At 30.7% G+C, this 14,966-nt stretch overlaps 1 protein-coding gene across 2 annotated transcripts in view; it reads left to right on the forward strand.

Moving 5' to 3' along the window:
* Positions 1-11,709, forward strand: part of LOC110663850 (AP-4 complex subunit epsilon) — a 53,462-nt gene extending 41,753 nt beyond the window's left edge. Inside the window, exons 9-11 of one of the 2 annotated variants that reach the window (XM_021823294.2) lie at positions 1,490-1,567; positions 9,585-9,728; positions 10,227-11,709. In XM_021823294.2, coding sequence (XP_021678986.2) covers positions 1,490-1,567; positions 9,585-9,728; positions 10,227-11,324 — 1,320 coding nt within the window. In that variant the 3' untranslated portion in view covers positions 11,325-11,709. The remainder of the gene's footprint in view (positions 1-1,489; positions 1,568-9,584; positions 9,729-10,226) is intronic. The other variant, XM_021823297.2, reaches the window with a different exon arrangement.
* The last annotated feature ends 3,257 nt before the right edge of the window (positions 11,710-14,966 follow it).

The following is a 14,966-nucleotide window of genomic DNA, read 5'->3' on the forward strand; positions in this document are numbered from 1 at the left end:
AAAAAAAAGGAGCAACTTTGTTCTTAGAATAGCTTTTCTCAACGTCTTTCTTTAACCAGTTTACAAATGGTATTTTGCTTTGGCTCCTTTCTTGGTTTCAAGGCTAGAAATTTTGGGGTTTGTCATCTTGCAACAGCTTTTTGGACAGGGAGAGTAAGCCTTGGCTTGTCCTATGGCAGTAGCAATCTGCACTTTTGGTTTTCCCATTATTCATTGAAATCCCTGCAACCTTAGCCTTTTCCTAGGCTTCTTCAGCTAGACTAGTTGCTATACCTTCTTGTTGTGAAAGCTTTTTCACTTCTTCTTCAAGCTTCTTCACTGCTTCACAAGCTTTCTCATAAGCTACCCTTGCTTCTTCCTTAGCTTTTGCCTTCGTAAGAGTTCTACATAAGCTTTTCTTCTTCCATCTTCAAGAATAAATGTATTTTTATAAGATTAGAAAGTACTTATTTCAGGCGATGCGTGGAGTTTCAATTTAATGATAATAATATTACAGAACCACAAATTTACTTGAAAAACTCATCCACAATCTTTAAGGGTGCTAATAGATCAGTAAAAACGTCCACCACCTAATTTAGAATAGAAGTATAAATCAACCATATTTTTTTATGTCATTTAGAAACCAGTAATTGGTATCCATAGAAATCAAGTTGGTCTGTTTTATTATAACATGTTATCCTAGTAAAATGAACATAACAAAAATTAAATGCACCTTATTTTCTGTCATTGTTGTATTTGAGAAAATATCGGCCACCATGGTTGCTATCCGAGACTTTGCCACTTAATGAACATAATTCAAAGCATATAGAAGGACAAGGATCACAAAAAAGGGGAAAAAGGAAAAATAAAGCACTAACAAAAAAAACAACTAACTGAAAAAGAAATAGTTGCATATATTACGTTACAATACTGCATCTCTGTTTTGTTTATGGTGTGACACCAATGCATAGAGAGACACAAGAGAGAGAGAGAGTTTTTTTTTTTTTTTCGATTTTAAGTGATGTGGCATGTAGGCTCCACATTTAATAATAAAAATGCTACATGGCATGCCACATCAACAGGATCATACTTTCCCCAAATGTAATTTTAATTTTGGATATAATTTCTTCAATCATTAAAGGTTTGGTTAATTAGGCCAAAATTGAAACCAGTGGATTAAAACACAACATCGAAAAGGTTAAGATTTTTAATATGATTTAGGCCTAAATTTTATACCTTATTCTATAAGCTTGAACTAACATAAATGTGGTTTATTCTGTTCTGTTTTTGTGTGATGACATTGAAATGAGTGATTATTTCTTCTGGTAGAGAGAGTATAACATGCTGAGAGTTGATAGAATAGAAATTATTATGGTGTAAATATCTCCCCCCCACAACACAACCCCCCCCCCCCCCCCCGCCTCTTCTTTCCCCTTCCTCGCTCTCTCATGCACACACACACACGCATCTATTGTTGAAATAAGTATTGATTCTTTGTTTTTCCTTGAAGTCGTATGCAGTTACAGCACTCATGAAACTATATGCATTTGAAATAGCTGCTAGAAGAAAAGTGGATATTTTACCGGAGGTACGCTTCTTAAATCTTACGTGAAGGGCTCTTTTTTTTCACTGTCTCAATTGATTTTTGTAGTTTGGCTAGTCTGTTTAGTGTTTACTATATATGGATGCCCATCTAAAATTTGTTTACCCCTTGTTAGAGTTCAATTACATTTTTGGATTTTGTTTGGATCTTGAGAGCATCTTATATTTTGCATATTTAGATCATATTTAATGTTTAAATCTTACATCTTTTTCACATTTAGTTCATTTGCATGGACTTTTTATTAATGTGAACATCTTTATTCAATAGTAGAATTATTGGGAGGTAGCAAAATCAGTTAAGAATGAGCTGTGTGCTTTTTTGGGCATACAAATTTGTAAAGATGTATGGAAAATCCTCTATCCCTCATTATTTGTTTGGCTCACAGGGAAATTAGGATATTGGAAGGAACAAATGTTTGCTTTTACGAAGAAATTGTGGATTTAAATCGCTGTTGAGGCCATGTTTGTGATTGCAATTGCGGGTAACGAAAATAGGTCTATAACAGCTGTAATGTAACAGTAATGGCCAATTGCTGCTCTTCTTTTTTTTTTTTTGAAAAATTTGCGAAGTTTGTGAAATAAATAGATATTTAAAAATGTAAGATAGACTAAGATACACAATTAAATAATAAGCATACTTAAATCAAATAAAAACATCAAATTCATCACTCTTCGACATTATTAGTATTTAATAATTTAAAACAAAAATAACTAACTTTATTAACTTCAAAAACAAAAACAAAAAACTCAACCTTTACAAGATATGGATGTAGATTGCTCTCCTTCATTTACTAATTGATGATCGTAGCTCAAGCAGTGAAGGATTTATTAAGAGAGAAAATTTTAGATGGAAAGTTGAGAGATGTGAGAAACAGAAGCCTAAATCCCCATAAACCAGAAACAACTATGTGAAATGAGCTGTTGCCTCCATGTGGACTCAAAAAAAAAAGAAAAAAAGTCGAAGGCCATGTAACTAATGGATTGCTACCATTACTTAATTGTAAATAGCGGCAGTTACCATTAAGTAACTGATGTAATGGCTGTTGTAGATGCATTTATTTTGCCTATAAATAACAGGTATAATGGTAACATGGACCTTAAAAACCTTTAAATAAGGGGAAAAATACTTTGCTCGTCTGCTTAGTAGGTGGGGCAGAGAGAGGAGGAAGAAGGAAGGAAACAAAAGAAATGAATACATATGTGGATTTGGAGATTGGAGAAGCTGAGGAGCAGTGGAGGTGCTTTTAAATCAGTCCAGGTCAAATTCTCTTCCCTTTTAGTCCACTTTTTTTTTTTTTTTTTTTTTTTTTTTTTTTTTTTTTTTTATTCTAGCTTGTCCTCCTCCTCCTCCTTCTTCTTCTTCTTCTCCTCTCTCTCTCTTTCTTTTTCTTCGTGCCCTTTTGTTTTTCGATCTCTGGTTTGTTTTAGTCTTTGGTTTGTGTTGGAAATCCGGATCTAATCCTTGCATTATAGGGATTGTTATTTCTTTCCTTTGTTGTATTTATTGTTTCCTATTTTCTCTTAGTTTTCTAATCTCTTTAGACTTCCTGTATAGTGAGGATTCTTTTGTATAAATAGACTTGTAGAAAATAAATTTACATAATGAAATACACATAAAATTCCTCCAAATCCTGTTATTTCATCATGGTATCAGAGCTAAGCTAACCTTTTTTTGGCATAAATTGCTCTTCAAAATAGATCTAGGGTTTTTAGGGTTCTTGGGTTAAGCTTCTAAACGTTTTCCTGCAAGTGGTAGTTGTTGGTCATTGCCCACCTCTGAAGGAAGCCCTGCCATCGATTGACCCTTTCCTAGAAGAATCCCCCCCGTTCGGTAAAGCTCATGGTCTCACGCGCCACTTCACGCGTCGGTGTGTGAGATGTCTTCTAGCCATTTTTTTTTTACCATTCTTCTTTCAGCGACCTTCCTAGTGCAGTGCACCTCTGCCCAACCTTGGTTCTTAATCTGATTTGGTTTGTTTCTTGGTAGTTTGTTTCTTTTGGTAGTCTTAACAAGCTAATGCATCTAAAACAGTTGAGTTTTTTGGAGATATAGCTACAACTATAATGCTTTTCAATAAGTACAATCCTTTAGACGTTTGCTGTCACAACTAGAATCTTAATCTACTGTTGCTTCTTCCAACTTTGTGAAATCAAGTAATGCTCTTTTTGCCAATCTTGAAAAAACTTTTTGGGTTATAGATTCTAGAGCAAACACATGACAGGCTCTTCAAATAAATTTATAACATACTCACCATGTTCAGAAAAAAGAAAAAGTCCGCATAACGGATGAATCCTTAGCTAATATCTCAGGAACTGGCGATGTTATCAAAGATGCGTGCAAGGCGCAGCCTATAGCGCCTGAGGAACCCAAAGGCGCACTACCTCCATAAGGTGCAGCCAGGCGCTAGGCGCTTCTCGTGAAGGCCATTCACACCCATGCTATCACAGAATGTAAATGGGAAAAAGAAGAAGATCTAAAAACCTAACTTGATTGTATCCTCTTCAGGCTTATCTAATTTATGATCTAGAACTCCAGGTATGCTTTTTTTTTTCCCCCTTCCTCTCTCTCTCTTTCTCTCTCTCTCTAGTAGACCCATTTCCACAAGACCTATTTGGGTTTTCATTTCCCTTTCTCTTTTGTGCTTTCTTTTCCTCTTCTTTCCCTTTCAGAATCTTAGATCTCTCTTCTATGCTTTCTTTTCGTCCTTCTTTCCCTTTTAGAATCTCAGATCTGCAAGAGTTCATGGCTTTATGCTTGCCATTTTTTTTCCTTGGCTACAGCGTTCAAAAAGTACCCTTTTCTGATTTTAATATAATGGGCCAAAGCAATCTTTATCAATAGGAACCTTTTTTTAAACATATTATCGATAGGAACTGTTGTGTATTTACATTAGAATTTTGATTGATTATTCATATCATAATTAATTAAATTACATACATGAGTAAAATAAATACATAGCTATTCTTAATGAATTTATAAAATTTAATTTAAATTATTTTAAGTTATGTTTAGTAAGTTATTATTAAATTATATAGTAAAAATTAAAATTATCATTTTAATATTATATTTGATTAAAAATAAATTCATATTATGCATTTTAATGATAATTCTTACTCATGTATATAATTTAATTGATAATGATAGTGGTCCAATAAAATACAAGTAATGAAATAAATGATATATTATATATACACTTTTATGTGTAATTAACATTATCTTAGTTAGATTTGTAGTACTTATATTTTATTTTTATGATTTTTTTTTTAATTTTGTGCCTCACATCGCTCAGGCGCGCGCCTGCGCCTTGCTTGCGCCTAAGCTCTATGTCCTCTTGGCGTCTTGGTGCGCCATGAGCCTTTGATAACTATGAGAACAGGTTCTGTTAAATACACTCCTAATTTGAATCTATCCTAAAACAAACCAAGCTAGGCATGGTTTGATAGATTTAACAAAGCTATGATCTCCTTTGGGTTTTATCAAAGTAATGCTGATCACACTCTATTTATAAAATATGGTAGAGGTAAAATTACATTACTTATTATTTATGTGGATGATATAATAGGGACAAGAGATGATAAGGAAGAAATTGCCTAGTTAAAGAAACACCTAGTACAGTCTTTGAAATTGAAGGCTTGGGGAGATTTAGGTACTTTCTTGGAATAGAGGTTGCCAGATCAGATAAAGGGATCTTTATTTCTCAAAGAATGTATATACATGATCTTCTAAAAGAAACAGATATGATGGGCTGTAAACTAGTAGAGTCCATTATTGAAGCAAATATAGATTGCAAACTGGGGTTGGAGAGTTAGTTGATTTAGAGAGATATGAGAGGTTAGTTTGCTGATTGATCTACCTTCCACACACTAGGCCAGACATAGCTTTGCAATAAGCCTGGTATGTCAATATATGCATGACCCTCATGAATCTCATCTATATGTTGTTCTTCGCATTTTGAGATATCTGAAATCTGCCCTTAGAAAAGAACTTTTCTTCTCTAAACATGGACACCTTTAGATAAAGGCATTTGCTGATGCAGATTGGGGAGAATCACTTGATGATAGGAGGTTAACTACAGGTTATTGTGCTTTTGTTAGTGGTAATCTAGTCACTTGGAGAAGCAAGAAACAAAAGATGACTGCTAGATCTAGTGCAGAGGCTGAATATAGAGCCATGGCTCAAGGCGCCTATGAGTTATTGTGATTACGGAAGTTAATGGAAGAGATGAAGCTATTAGAAACAAATGGTTTACACATGTTTTGCGATAACAAAGCTACTATCAGGATTGTCCATAATCTAGTACAGCATGATTAATCTAGTACAGCATGATCGGACCAAGCATATAGAGATTGACTGTCATTTCATAAAGAAAAAATTGTAAATGGATCATTGAGCGTCTCTCACGTGGCTTGTAAAAAACAGTTGGCCGACGTGTTCACCAAAGGATTGAGCAGCTAAATATTTCATCATCTAGTGTACAAGTTGGGCATGTGTGATATATATGAATCAACTTTAGGGGGAGTGTTGAAAATCCGGATCTAATCCCTGCATTATAGGGATTGTTATTTCTTTCCTTTATTTTATTTTGATGCGAAGCATTTTTGGGTGAAGAAACAAGTCAAACGACAATGGAAGCATGCCGGTGTGAACAGAGGGAAAAAGCAGCAATTTTTTAACAAGTTTGGGCAAAGTTGATTTTTGGGAAACAAATCCTATGCCCATCTTTTTTGATTTCTCACATCCTGTTATGAGATTTTCTAGAGAACAATGTACAAATGTTTTTTTTTAATTAATTAATTTTAATATCCAGCAGTCCTAATTCACCTAGGGCATCTTGTGAAGACTTGCAACAGCTGTAGCAATTAAATTAGAATTAATTAGGAAGTTTTCTATTCTATTTAAGACTTATTAGTGTTTTCCTATTTTATCTAGAATTTAGATTTCTTACATTTTATTTAGGATTTCCTATTCTATTTTAGTTTATCTAAATTTCCTATTTAGTTTCATATTTCTATTAGGTTTAAGAGTCTAAAAATACTATAAATACCCTTATTTACATGTAATTTAGAGAGACAGATTGTTATTAATAAAATTTCAACAGGGATTTTTCTCTTTATTTCCACTCTTGTGTATGGAGTGTGTTTCTATTTGAGCTTCACAGTGCGTCATATGTAGTGTTTCCTATTTTCTATTAGTTTCTTAATCTTTTTAGACTTCCTGTATAATGAGGATTCTTTTGTATAAATAGAGACCTGTACAAAGTAAATGCACAGAAAATTCCTCCAAATCCTGATATTTCATCAGTTCGTCTGGCTCTGTGATTGATCGCACAACATTCTCTTTTTGGTCTGTGGCTTTTATTAGGGTTGGCACTGTTGAAGCGCTCCTCGAGATTGGTGCACCCGCAGCCATGGTTTCAAATAACGGTTGTTACGTAATGTAACAACTGTTATTTATAGATTTTGGAAGAGTCCATTATGCGATACACCGTTATTTACAAGCAAATATGGATTTTCAAGTGTAACGGTCATTACAGCTGTTGCGTTACGCCAACAGCTGTTATTTACAGTTACGTAATGGTAACAGCTATTACTTCCTCTGCTGCTATCATATGGAAAGAGTTATTTTCCTTTTCTTTATCTGCGTATTCTCTCTTCTATAGCTGCTATATCTCTCATGTTCTCTCAAATTTTAACCCAAATTTCTTCTTCTACAAATTCTCTCCCTTATTTTTTGTTAAGCTAAGATCATCATTAAATATCTCTATTCTAGCTATAAATTATTTAATGCTAATGATGTCTAAACATTATAGATTTAATGTCTTTATTTGATATATTTGTACTTATTATATAATTGTGTATCATAATTTTACTTGTATCTATTAATATATAGTCATTTTATGAACTTCATAAACTTTTTAAAAAAATTTGCGTAGCGCCATGCCATTACCTTTACGTTATGGCAGTTACAGGCCTGTTTCCGTTATCCGTGACTGCAATTTAAAACTATGCCAGCAGCAGGTTGCCTGCCTTTTAGCTGAAGAGGCTCCATCCCTCCTGCATGTGTTGCTTCTCGCTTGATGTGTGCCTTTCATAACTGTGGTTGTGCCATGAGAGACTAAGAGAAGCTGAGAAAGAGAGGTCAGATGGAAATGGGAAATTAGGGGGTTAGGGTTAGGGATTTAGACTTTAGAGGTACCAAATGGTATCTGCTTAAACTAAAAATGATAGGGCCTATTTATGACCAGAAAATTTCTGGTCAGTTTGCTTAGTTTTATTTTTTTACTGGACTGAACTGAAATACCAAAGTTTTTGAAAAATGGCAACTGGACCACACTGATAAGACCAAAAAGCTGAATGAAAAAAACTAAATTAGATTGTTTTGATTTGTTTTTTCAGTTATAACCAATTTCTGCTCAACTCTATATGCAATCCGACCTTTTTGTTCTTGAGTTCTCTACTTTTCTTTGCATAATTGCTACGCTTTTATTCAAATTTGGCACACATGACTCGTCTTTAAGCAGCAAGATACTGTTAATTGGACTTCAAAAGGCTTCTTTTATAGGATTTGAATGAGCTGATTTGAAAGTTTTTGAGAGACAAGGTCATTCTTATTTAAGCTGTGATAGTATTATAATTTTTAACTACAATAAATTTTAATCTGAGATTATGACATCATTTGAGCAATTTGATTGAATATATAAATTATAATGTATATATACATATAATTTTATGTTTAACTTTTGAATATATTTAGATAAATAAAAATTAGGGATAAATAATAAAAAAGTACCATGCATGTGTGTTGGAAATATTTACTATGTCATGGTTAATGTGGAATACGAGTAAATTTTAAGTTCTAGTGCAAAATTATTAATTTTCTAATTTTTGGATTTATTTAAATAATTTTATTACTAAATCTAAGTAACTTTTGTTATTTCCAATTTCTTCCACAACACTCATTTTGGGTCATAACCATTGACCTGTTCATGTATGTTCAAAGAAGATTTATTTATGTAAGGCTGAATTATAATGCTCTCCTGTAGTTTCATATCAGAATTCAAAAACGAAATGAATGAAACTGCACCAAATTTGGTTTAGTTCGGTTCGATTCATCTCTATATGCTTTTCTGGGTCAATTTTTCTTTTTTGTGCAGATTATGTTCTGGAGAAGATTGATTTCTTTAGGACTAATTATGATGTTCTCAAGTCTCATAGCTAAATTCAATTACTGAACTAAATTTGGTTTGGTTAGGTTCTGTTTATCTCTATGTTGTGATTCAGTTTGGTTCTAGATGAAAATTTGTTTATTTCGTTTTCAATTTTCAACCAAGGTGAACCGACTGATGAACACCAACACCCTGAGACTAAGTACTTGATATCCCAAATGACAGCTATATAATATGTTGACCATAATTCAAAGTTTCTTGAGTCTTTAAACTTGGATTTTCTTATTCTTCTTGTTGTCCATGTGATTTTTCAATATTCTTTTGCCCTGTGATTCTGGATGTATTTAATCAGATTTTGACCTGCTTGTGGGTCGGGGTCCGGGGTTGTTTGTAGTTGATTAATAATTTTGTACAGCTTTGTCAAACAAACTTAAGTTTCTGAATTTTAAATCACTGTACTTTTTCCTCAACATACTAATTTTTTTTATTCTTTCTCTCAAGTATAAAATGCATAGATTGATTGAACTTTTAGATATATTTTACTATTATGGATGGCTCTTCTTGGAAGTTACAAGCTTTCTCAGCTACTGATATCTTTTACATGGTAATCCTTGCATTTTGTCTTTATATGTTTTTCTGCAACAAAGATTCTTTTCCATAATATATAGAGTTTAAATAGTTTGTGTGTGTGAATTTGCATTATGTCAAACAAAGCCGAACCCAACTAGTTGGGGATTAAGGCTTAGTTGTTGTTGTTGTCAATAGCATCATAACCTTTTCAATGGTTATTCTGTCCTAATTTGTGCAGTTCAGTAAATCTTACTATGTACCTTGCAGTGTCAATCTTTGATTGAGGAATTATCAGCTTCCCACTCAACAGACTTGCAGCAGCGTGCTTATGAACTTCAAGAAGTCATTGGCTTAGATGCTCATGCTGTTGAATGTATTATGCCTTTGGATGCGAGTTGTGAAGACATAGAGGTCATATTTATCAATTTTTTTTTCAAATTTATGCATTGATGTTCTTTTATGAATTAATAGTCTTGTCCTTGTGAGTCTTAGAATGTTAATGTGTGTAATCATGCATTATCTTGTCTGTTTCACTTCTATGCAATCTTAGAAGCCACTTGCACTTCTTTTTTGTCTCCTTGTTAATCCTTTTCATTTTGCCTACTATCTGCTTTTTCGCCCTATTGGTAGTTTCCAAGCAAATTGTGATTAATAATGATTTTCTGGTGTCTTTACTCTTGAATTCTAGTTGCTTTGGAAAGTTTTCAGTTAAAAAAAGGGCTACTGTGGCACACATCATGTGTGGAAACCATCATTTTCTACAATTTTTGTTTCCTATATTCTAGATATGCTTTTAGTGCTTAGTTGTGAGAGCTGTGGATTCCTAGTTGCCATTTGGTTGATTTCTCCCACATTCTCTGGCATTATCATGCAGTAGAAGTGCTAATAACTCGAAAATTTTGTTTGCAGATTGATAAAAACCTATCTTTCCTTAATGAATACGTGCAACAGTCGATAGAGAAGGGGGCACAACCCTATATTCCAGAGAGTGAACGATCTGGGATGCTAGATATCAGCACATTCCAGAACCAAAATCAGCATGAACTTTCAACACATGGTCTTAGGTTTGAGGCTTATGAGCTTCCAAAGCCCTCGGTGCCATCTAGTACTCCTCCATTATCACTTTCATCAACAACAGAACTTGTTCCAGTTCCTGAGCGATCTTACGAATCGGAGGTCCAACAAACAGCTACTGTGCCATCTTCATCTGATGGTGGATTAGGATTCAAGCTACGACTTGATGGAGTCCAAAAGAAGTGGGGTAGGGCAACGTACTCCTCTTCTGCAACCTCTACAAATTCTGGCTCGCAAAGTACATTGAATGGGGTCACTCATATTGATGTGGCTAGCAATGTAAATTCAAAAGCACGTGAAGCTTCTTATGACTCGAGGAAGACACAAGTTGAAATCTCTCCAGAAAAGCAGAAGCTCGCTGCATCACTTTTTGGAGGTTCATCAAACTCTGAGAAAAGGGTAACTTCAACAGGTCATAAGGTTGCCAAGGGAAGCAGCCATGTTTCAAAGTCAACAGTTGTACCTACCACTGATGTTGCTGTAGAGAAGACACCTCCTGTTCAACCACCTCCAGACTTGCTTGACCTGGGTGAACCAACTGTTAAAAGTGGTCCTTCGTCAGTTGATCCATTTATGCAATTGGAAGGGCTGCTTGAACCAGCCCAACTTAGTTCAAATGCTAATCCTGGTCTTGTTGTTTCCACTAGCGCACCTGATATTATGCAATTATATGCAGACACACTTGCAAGTGGGCAGAGCGGTAGTGGTTTCATGTATCCTTTGTCATCTAATAGGAGTGATGATAATCTTGTGTCTGGATTGGCAAATGCTGCTACCGACCCCGCTCACAGTTTAGCTACAGCTACACAGCCTGCACAGTTTAGTAAGGGTCCAAATCCTAAAGATTCATTGGAAAAAGATGCGCTTGTAAGGCAGATGGGTGTGACCCCATTAAGTCAAAATCCCAACTTATTCAAAGATTTGCTAGGCTGAAATCAGACGTGCTGGAGTTCGAATCTGTAATGTTTAGAGTGATTGCTAATATGCTATATGATTTCTACATGGAGAAGTGTTCGGCTATCCTATACGCAGTCATTCAATGATAGGGCTTATACTATTTAAAAAGCAGAACTGTAGAGTTCCACAAAATGGAATGATGCAGCCTCCCTCCGGCCTCCGTGGTGCTAAAATCAGGTACGGATTGTATTTGTTGCTGCACATCTTGCAGTTGATATATATATATATATATATATATATATATATAAAGCAAAGAAATTGTTTCTTAATGCTGCCATGTAACATTATAAATTTTGATATTGTCACGTAGCATTATAAAGTAAGAAGATTTTCCTTTATTACTGCCGTATGACATTCTAAACTTTAATGTTGCAATTGGCACTTACCATATAGAAATTATTATATTTAATAATTATAGTAATTAATAAAAATAATTATTACTATTACTATTATCATTAAATATTTTTACTATTATCGTTATTACCACAATTTTTATAGTTAACTAATTAAAAATATTAGACTTTTAATAATTTTATAAATTTCTCATTTAATCATTTAATTATATAAATTTAAGAATTATATATCTTAAAATTAATAAAATAATTTAAAATTATATTATAAAAATAGTTACATGAAGTTAAATACTTTACTTTTTCTTTTTTATATATTTAATAATTTTTAATTTACTTTAATTTTATTTTATTTTAGTATGAATTTAATAGACATATTTTCAATTATATATTAAATGTTGCATATATAATGAATTATAAAAAAATGAAATGAAATAATATTTTATTTTCATAGTTATGGTAAATAAGAAATTTATATTAATATTTAGTTTTTATTTTTTTATATTTTTTATAGTATAATTAGTAAATAATTAATATTATTAATGTTGATAATATTAATCATGTTATATTATTTTATTATTATTTAGAAAAAAATTTTAAATTATTTTATTAAATTCTCTCTATTTTTTGTTAATTAATTATACAATTTCTTTAAATTATGATTTTGTTATTAATTCCTTAATTATGTATATATAAATTACAAATTATTTAATTATTACACTTTAATATTAGAATAAGTAGCTATTATTATTATTATTATTATTATTATTATTATTATAAATGCCTAAAAAGCTCAATTTAATTAGAGATAGAAAAAATTAAGAGTTAATCAAATTAATTTATTATTGGTACTCAATACATATGATGATTTTATATATGTTTCATTTTTACTTCATGAAGTAGTTCAAACTTTGTAAAACAAATTCAAGAGAATATAAGATCTTAAATCCATCACATTTATATCAAGTAGTAATTTTTAATTAAATTTATTGATGATAATTTTTTCTCTATTTCTTAAACAGTTGTAATATATAATTATTATGTAATTTAATTTTCTAAATACGATCTTAATTATGTTGATCTTTCAAATTTAAATAATAAAAAAGTATTGATTACTAAATATAATTGCCATTAATTATAAGTTTTCTAATTTTTAATTTAAAAATGTCAATGACAGTTATTTTAAAAGAAAATAAAATATTTTTAAACGCATTTACTGTAATTAAATTTAGTGTTTAATTGCTGATGAATTGGCAACTCCAGACATTTAATTTTAAAATTCAACGAATATTACTATGACTATCTAATTATTGGCAATTGAAAAATTAATTTTTTTAAAAATATCTGCTCCAAATTAGAATTAAGCATATTTAAAATTTTGTGAGAAATTAATAATTAATTTTTTTAAGCATGTCTAATTATTAAAGGTAATGTTTATGTATTAATTTTTAATTTTTTTAAAAAAGAAAATTTAACATTAAATTTTTTCTGTATTTTCTAAGCAACTATAATATATAATTACTAACTATATTTATCACAAGATATTATGTTCGTAATTTTTAATTTAAAAATATTAATCGCAGTAAAATCAAAAATCATATTTTGAAAGAGAATCAATATTTATAAGTTTTTTTTTCTCCTTTTTATAAATTTAATAATTTTTAATTTTCTTTAATATTATTCTATTTTTATTATTTTAAAATGATTTTATTATTATTATTATTATTATTATTATTATTATTATTATTATTATTATTATTATTATTATATACAAAGAATAACTTATGGTTATTATGTTCATTGAGAGTATCTGTAAACTTATTTGATTGAAATTGATTGTTAATATTTTAGATTGTTAATATTTTAGAGTTTTAATATTTTAAATTGCCATGTTAAAACTTTTTAATGAAAAAATAATTTTTTTAATTAATAATAATTTAATAATTCAATTAAATCTGATATATATATATATATATATATCAGATTTAATTGAATTATTAAATTATATTATCGTGCGTAATATGGATATTCTGTTAGTTTTCCTTTATTTCTAACACGGTTGCATGGCGTAAAAAAATACATGAAATTTGATTCTCTAATTGGTGGGAATACTTAGAAATTTCCCTTCCAGGTTTGTCTTTTTGTCATGTTTATAATTATTTGATTATTTTATTACTGTTGCTTTAATTGTTTCTTTAGTAAATTTAATCCGGTTAGATTCAAAATTTCACTTTACAAAGCAAATTTGAGACCGGCACCCAACAACTTGCCATTGAAATTGGGTGATTTACTTAAATGGTAGCCAAACGCAAAACTTTATTTATTTGTCCCATTCAAAATTAATTTCAAAACTCGATTTCCTATTCCTTTTCCCATTCGAAACTCCATTTCTCTACAATTTTTTTTTTTAATTTATAATATTTTACAATAATATCCTGACATTAGATATAAATGGTTGAGATTTGATAAAATCTATAACTCAATTTTTATATTTTCAAAATCAAGCAATTTAATTTATGAGATTTGACAAACCTTACAACTTAGCTATTGTTAAAATTTCGGTTAAGTTTTTGTTAATTTTAGTAAAAATAAATAAAATGCCTTTAACTCTAGTTCTCAATATAAAGGTAATTTAGTCATTGAAATTTTATTTTATTGATAATTTAGTTCTTGAGATTTGATTAAACATACAGTTTAATTTAAGTTAGCAGGTAATTTAAGAAATAATTTTGTATTTTAGTAAAAGAAAATATAAATTGATAAAAAAATTAGCAACTATATTTCAAATTAGTAGGTGTTGTACTAACTAAAAATAAGTTAATAGGTAATTCAAAAAAGAATTTTATATTTTAGTAAAAAAAATATAAATTGAACAAAAAAAAAAGCTACTTTTTTGAGATTTTTTAAGTTATCTACTAATATAAATGTAGTAGCTATTTTAAGAAAGATTATTGTATTTTAGTAAAAGTAAATATAATTTAAAAAATATATATTAATGACCATCTTTAGAATTTATAGATACTTTATCAACTACATTTATATTAGTAAGTAATTTAATAAAGAATTTTGTATTTAAGTAAAAATAAATATAATTTGAACAAAATATATTAGTGGCTATTTTACTGATTTATGAAGGCCTTGGGAAGCGTGAATTAGGGATTTAGAGGTTGGAATTCAAAAATTTTTCTAGGGTTTCACGTATATATATCAAGTGCATTATGGTCCTAACCAACCTTTAACACCCAAAGGCATGTCAAAACACACTTTT

Source organism: Hevea brasiliensis, chromosome 15 (assembly GCF_030052815.1).
Source record: "Hevea brasiliensis isolate MT/VB/25A 57/8 chromosome 15, ASM3005281v1, whole genome shotgun sequence".
In the NCBI taxonomy this organism is placed as follows: Eukaryota; Viridiplantae; Streptophyta; class Magnoliopsida; order Malpighiales; family Euphorbiaceae; genus Hevea; species Hevea brasiliensis.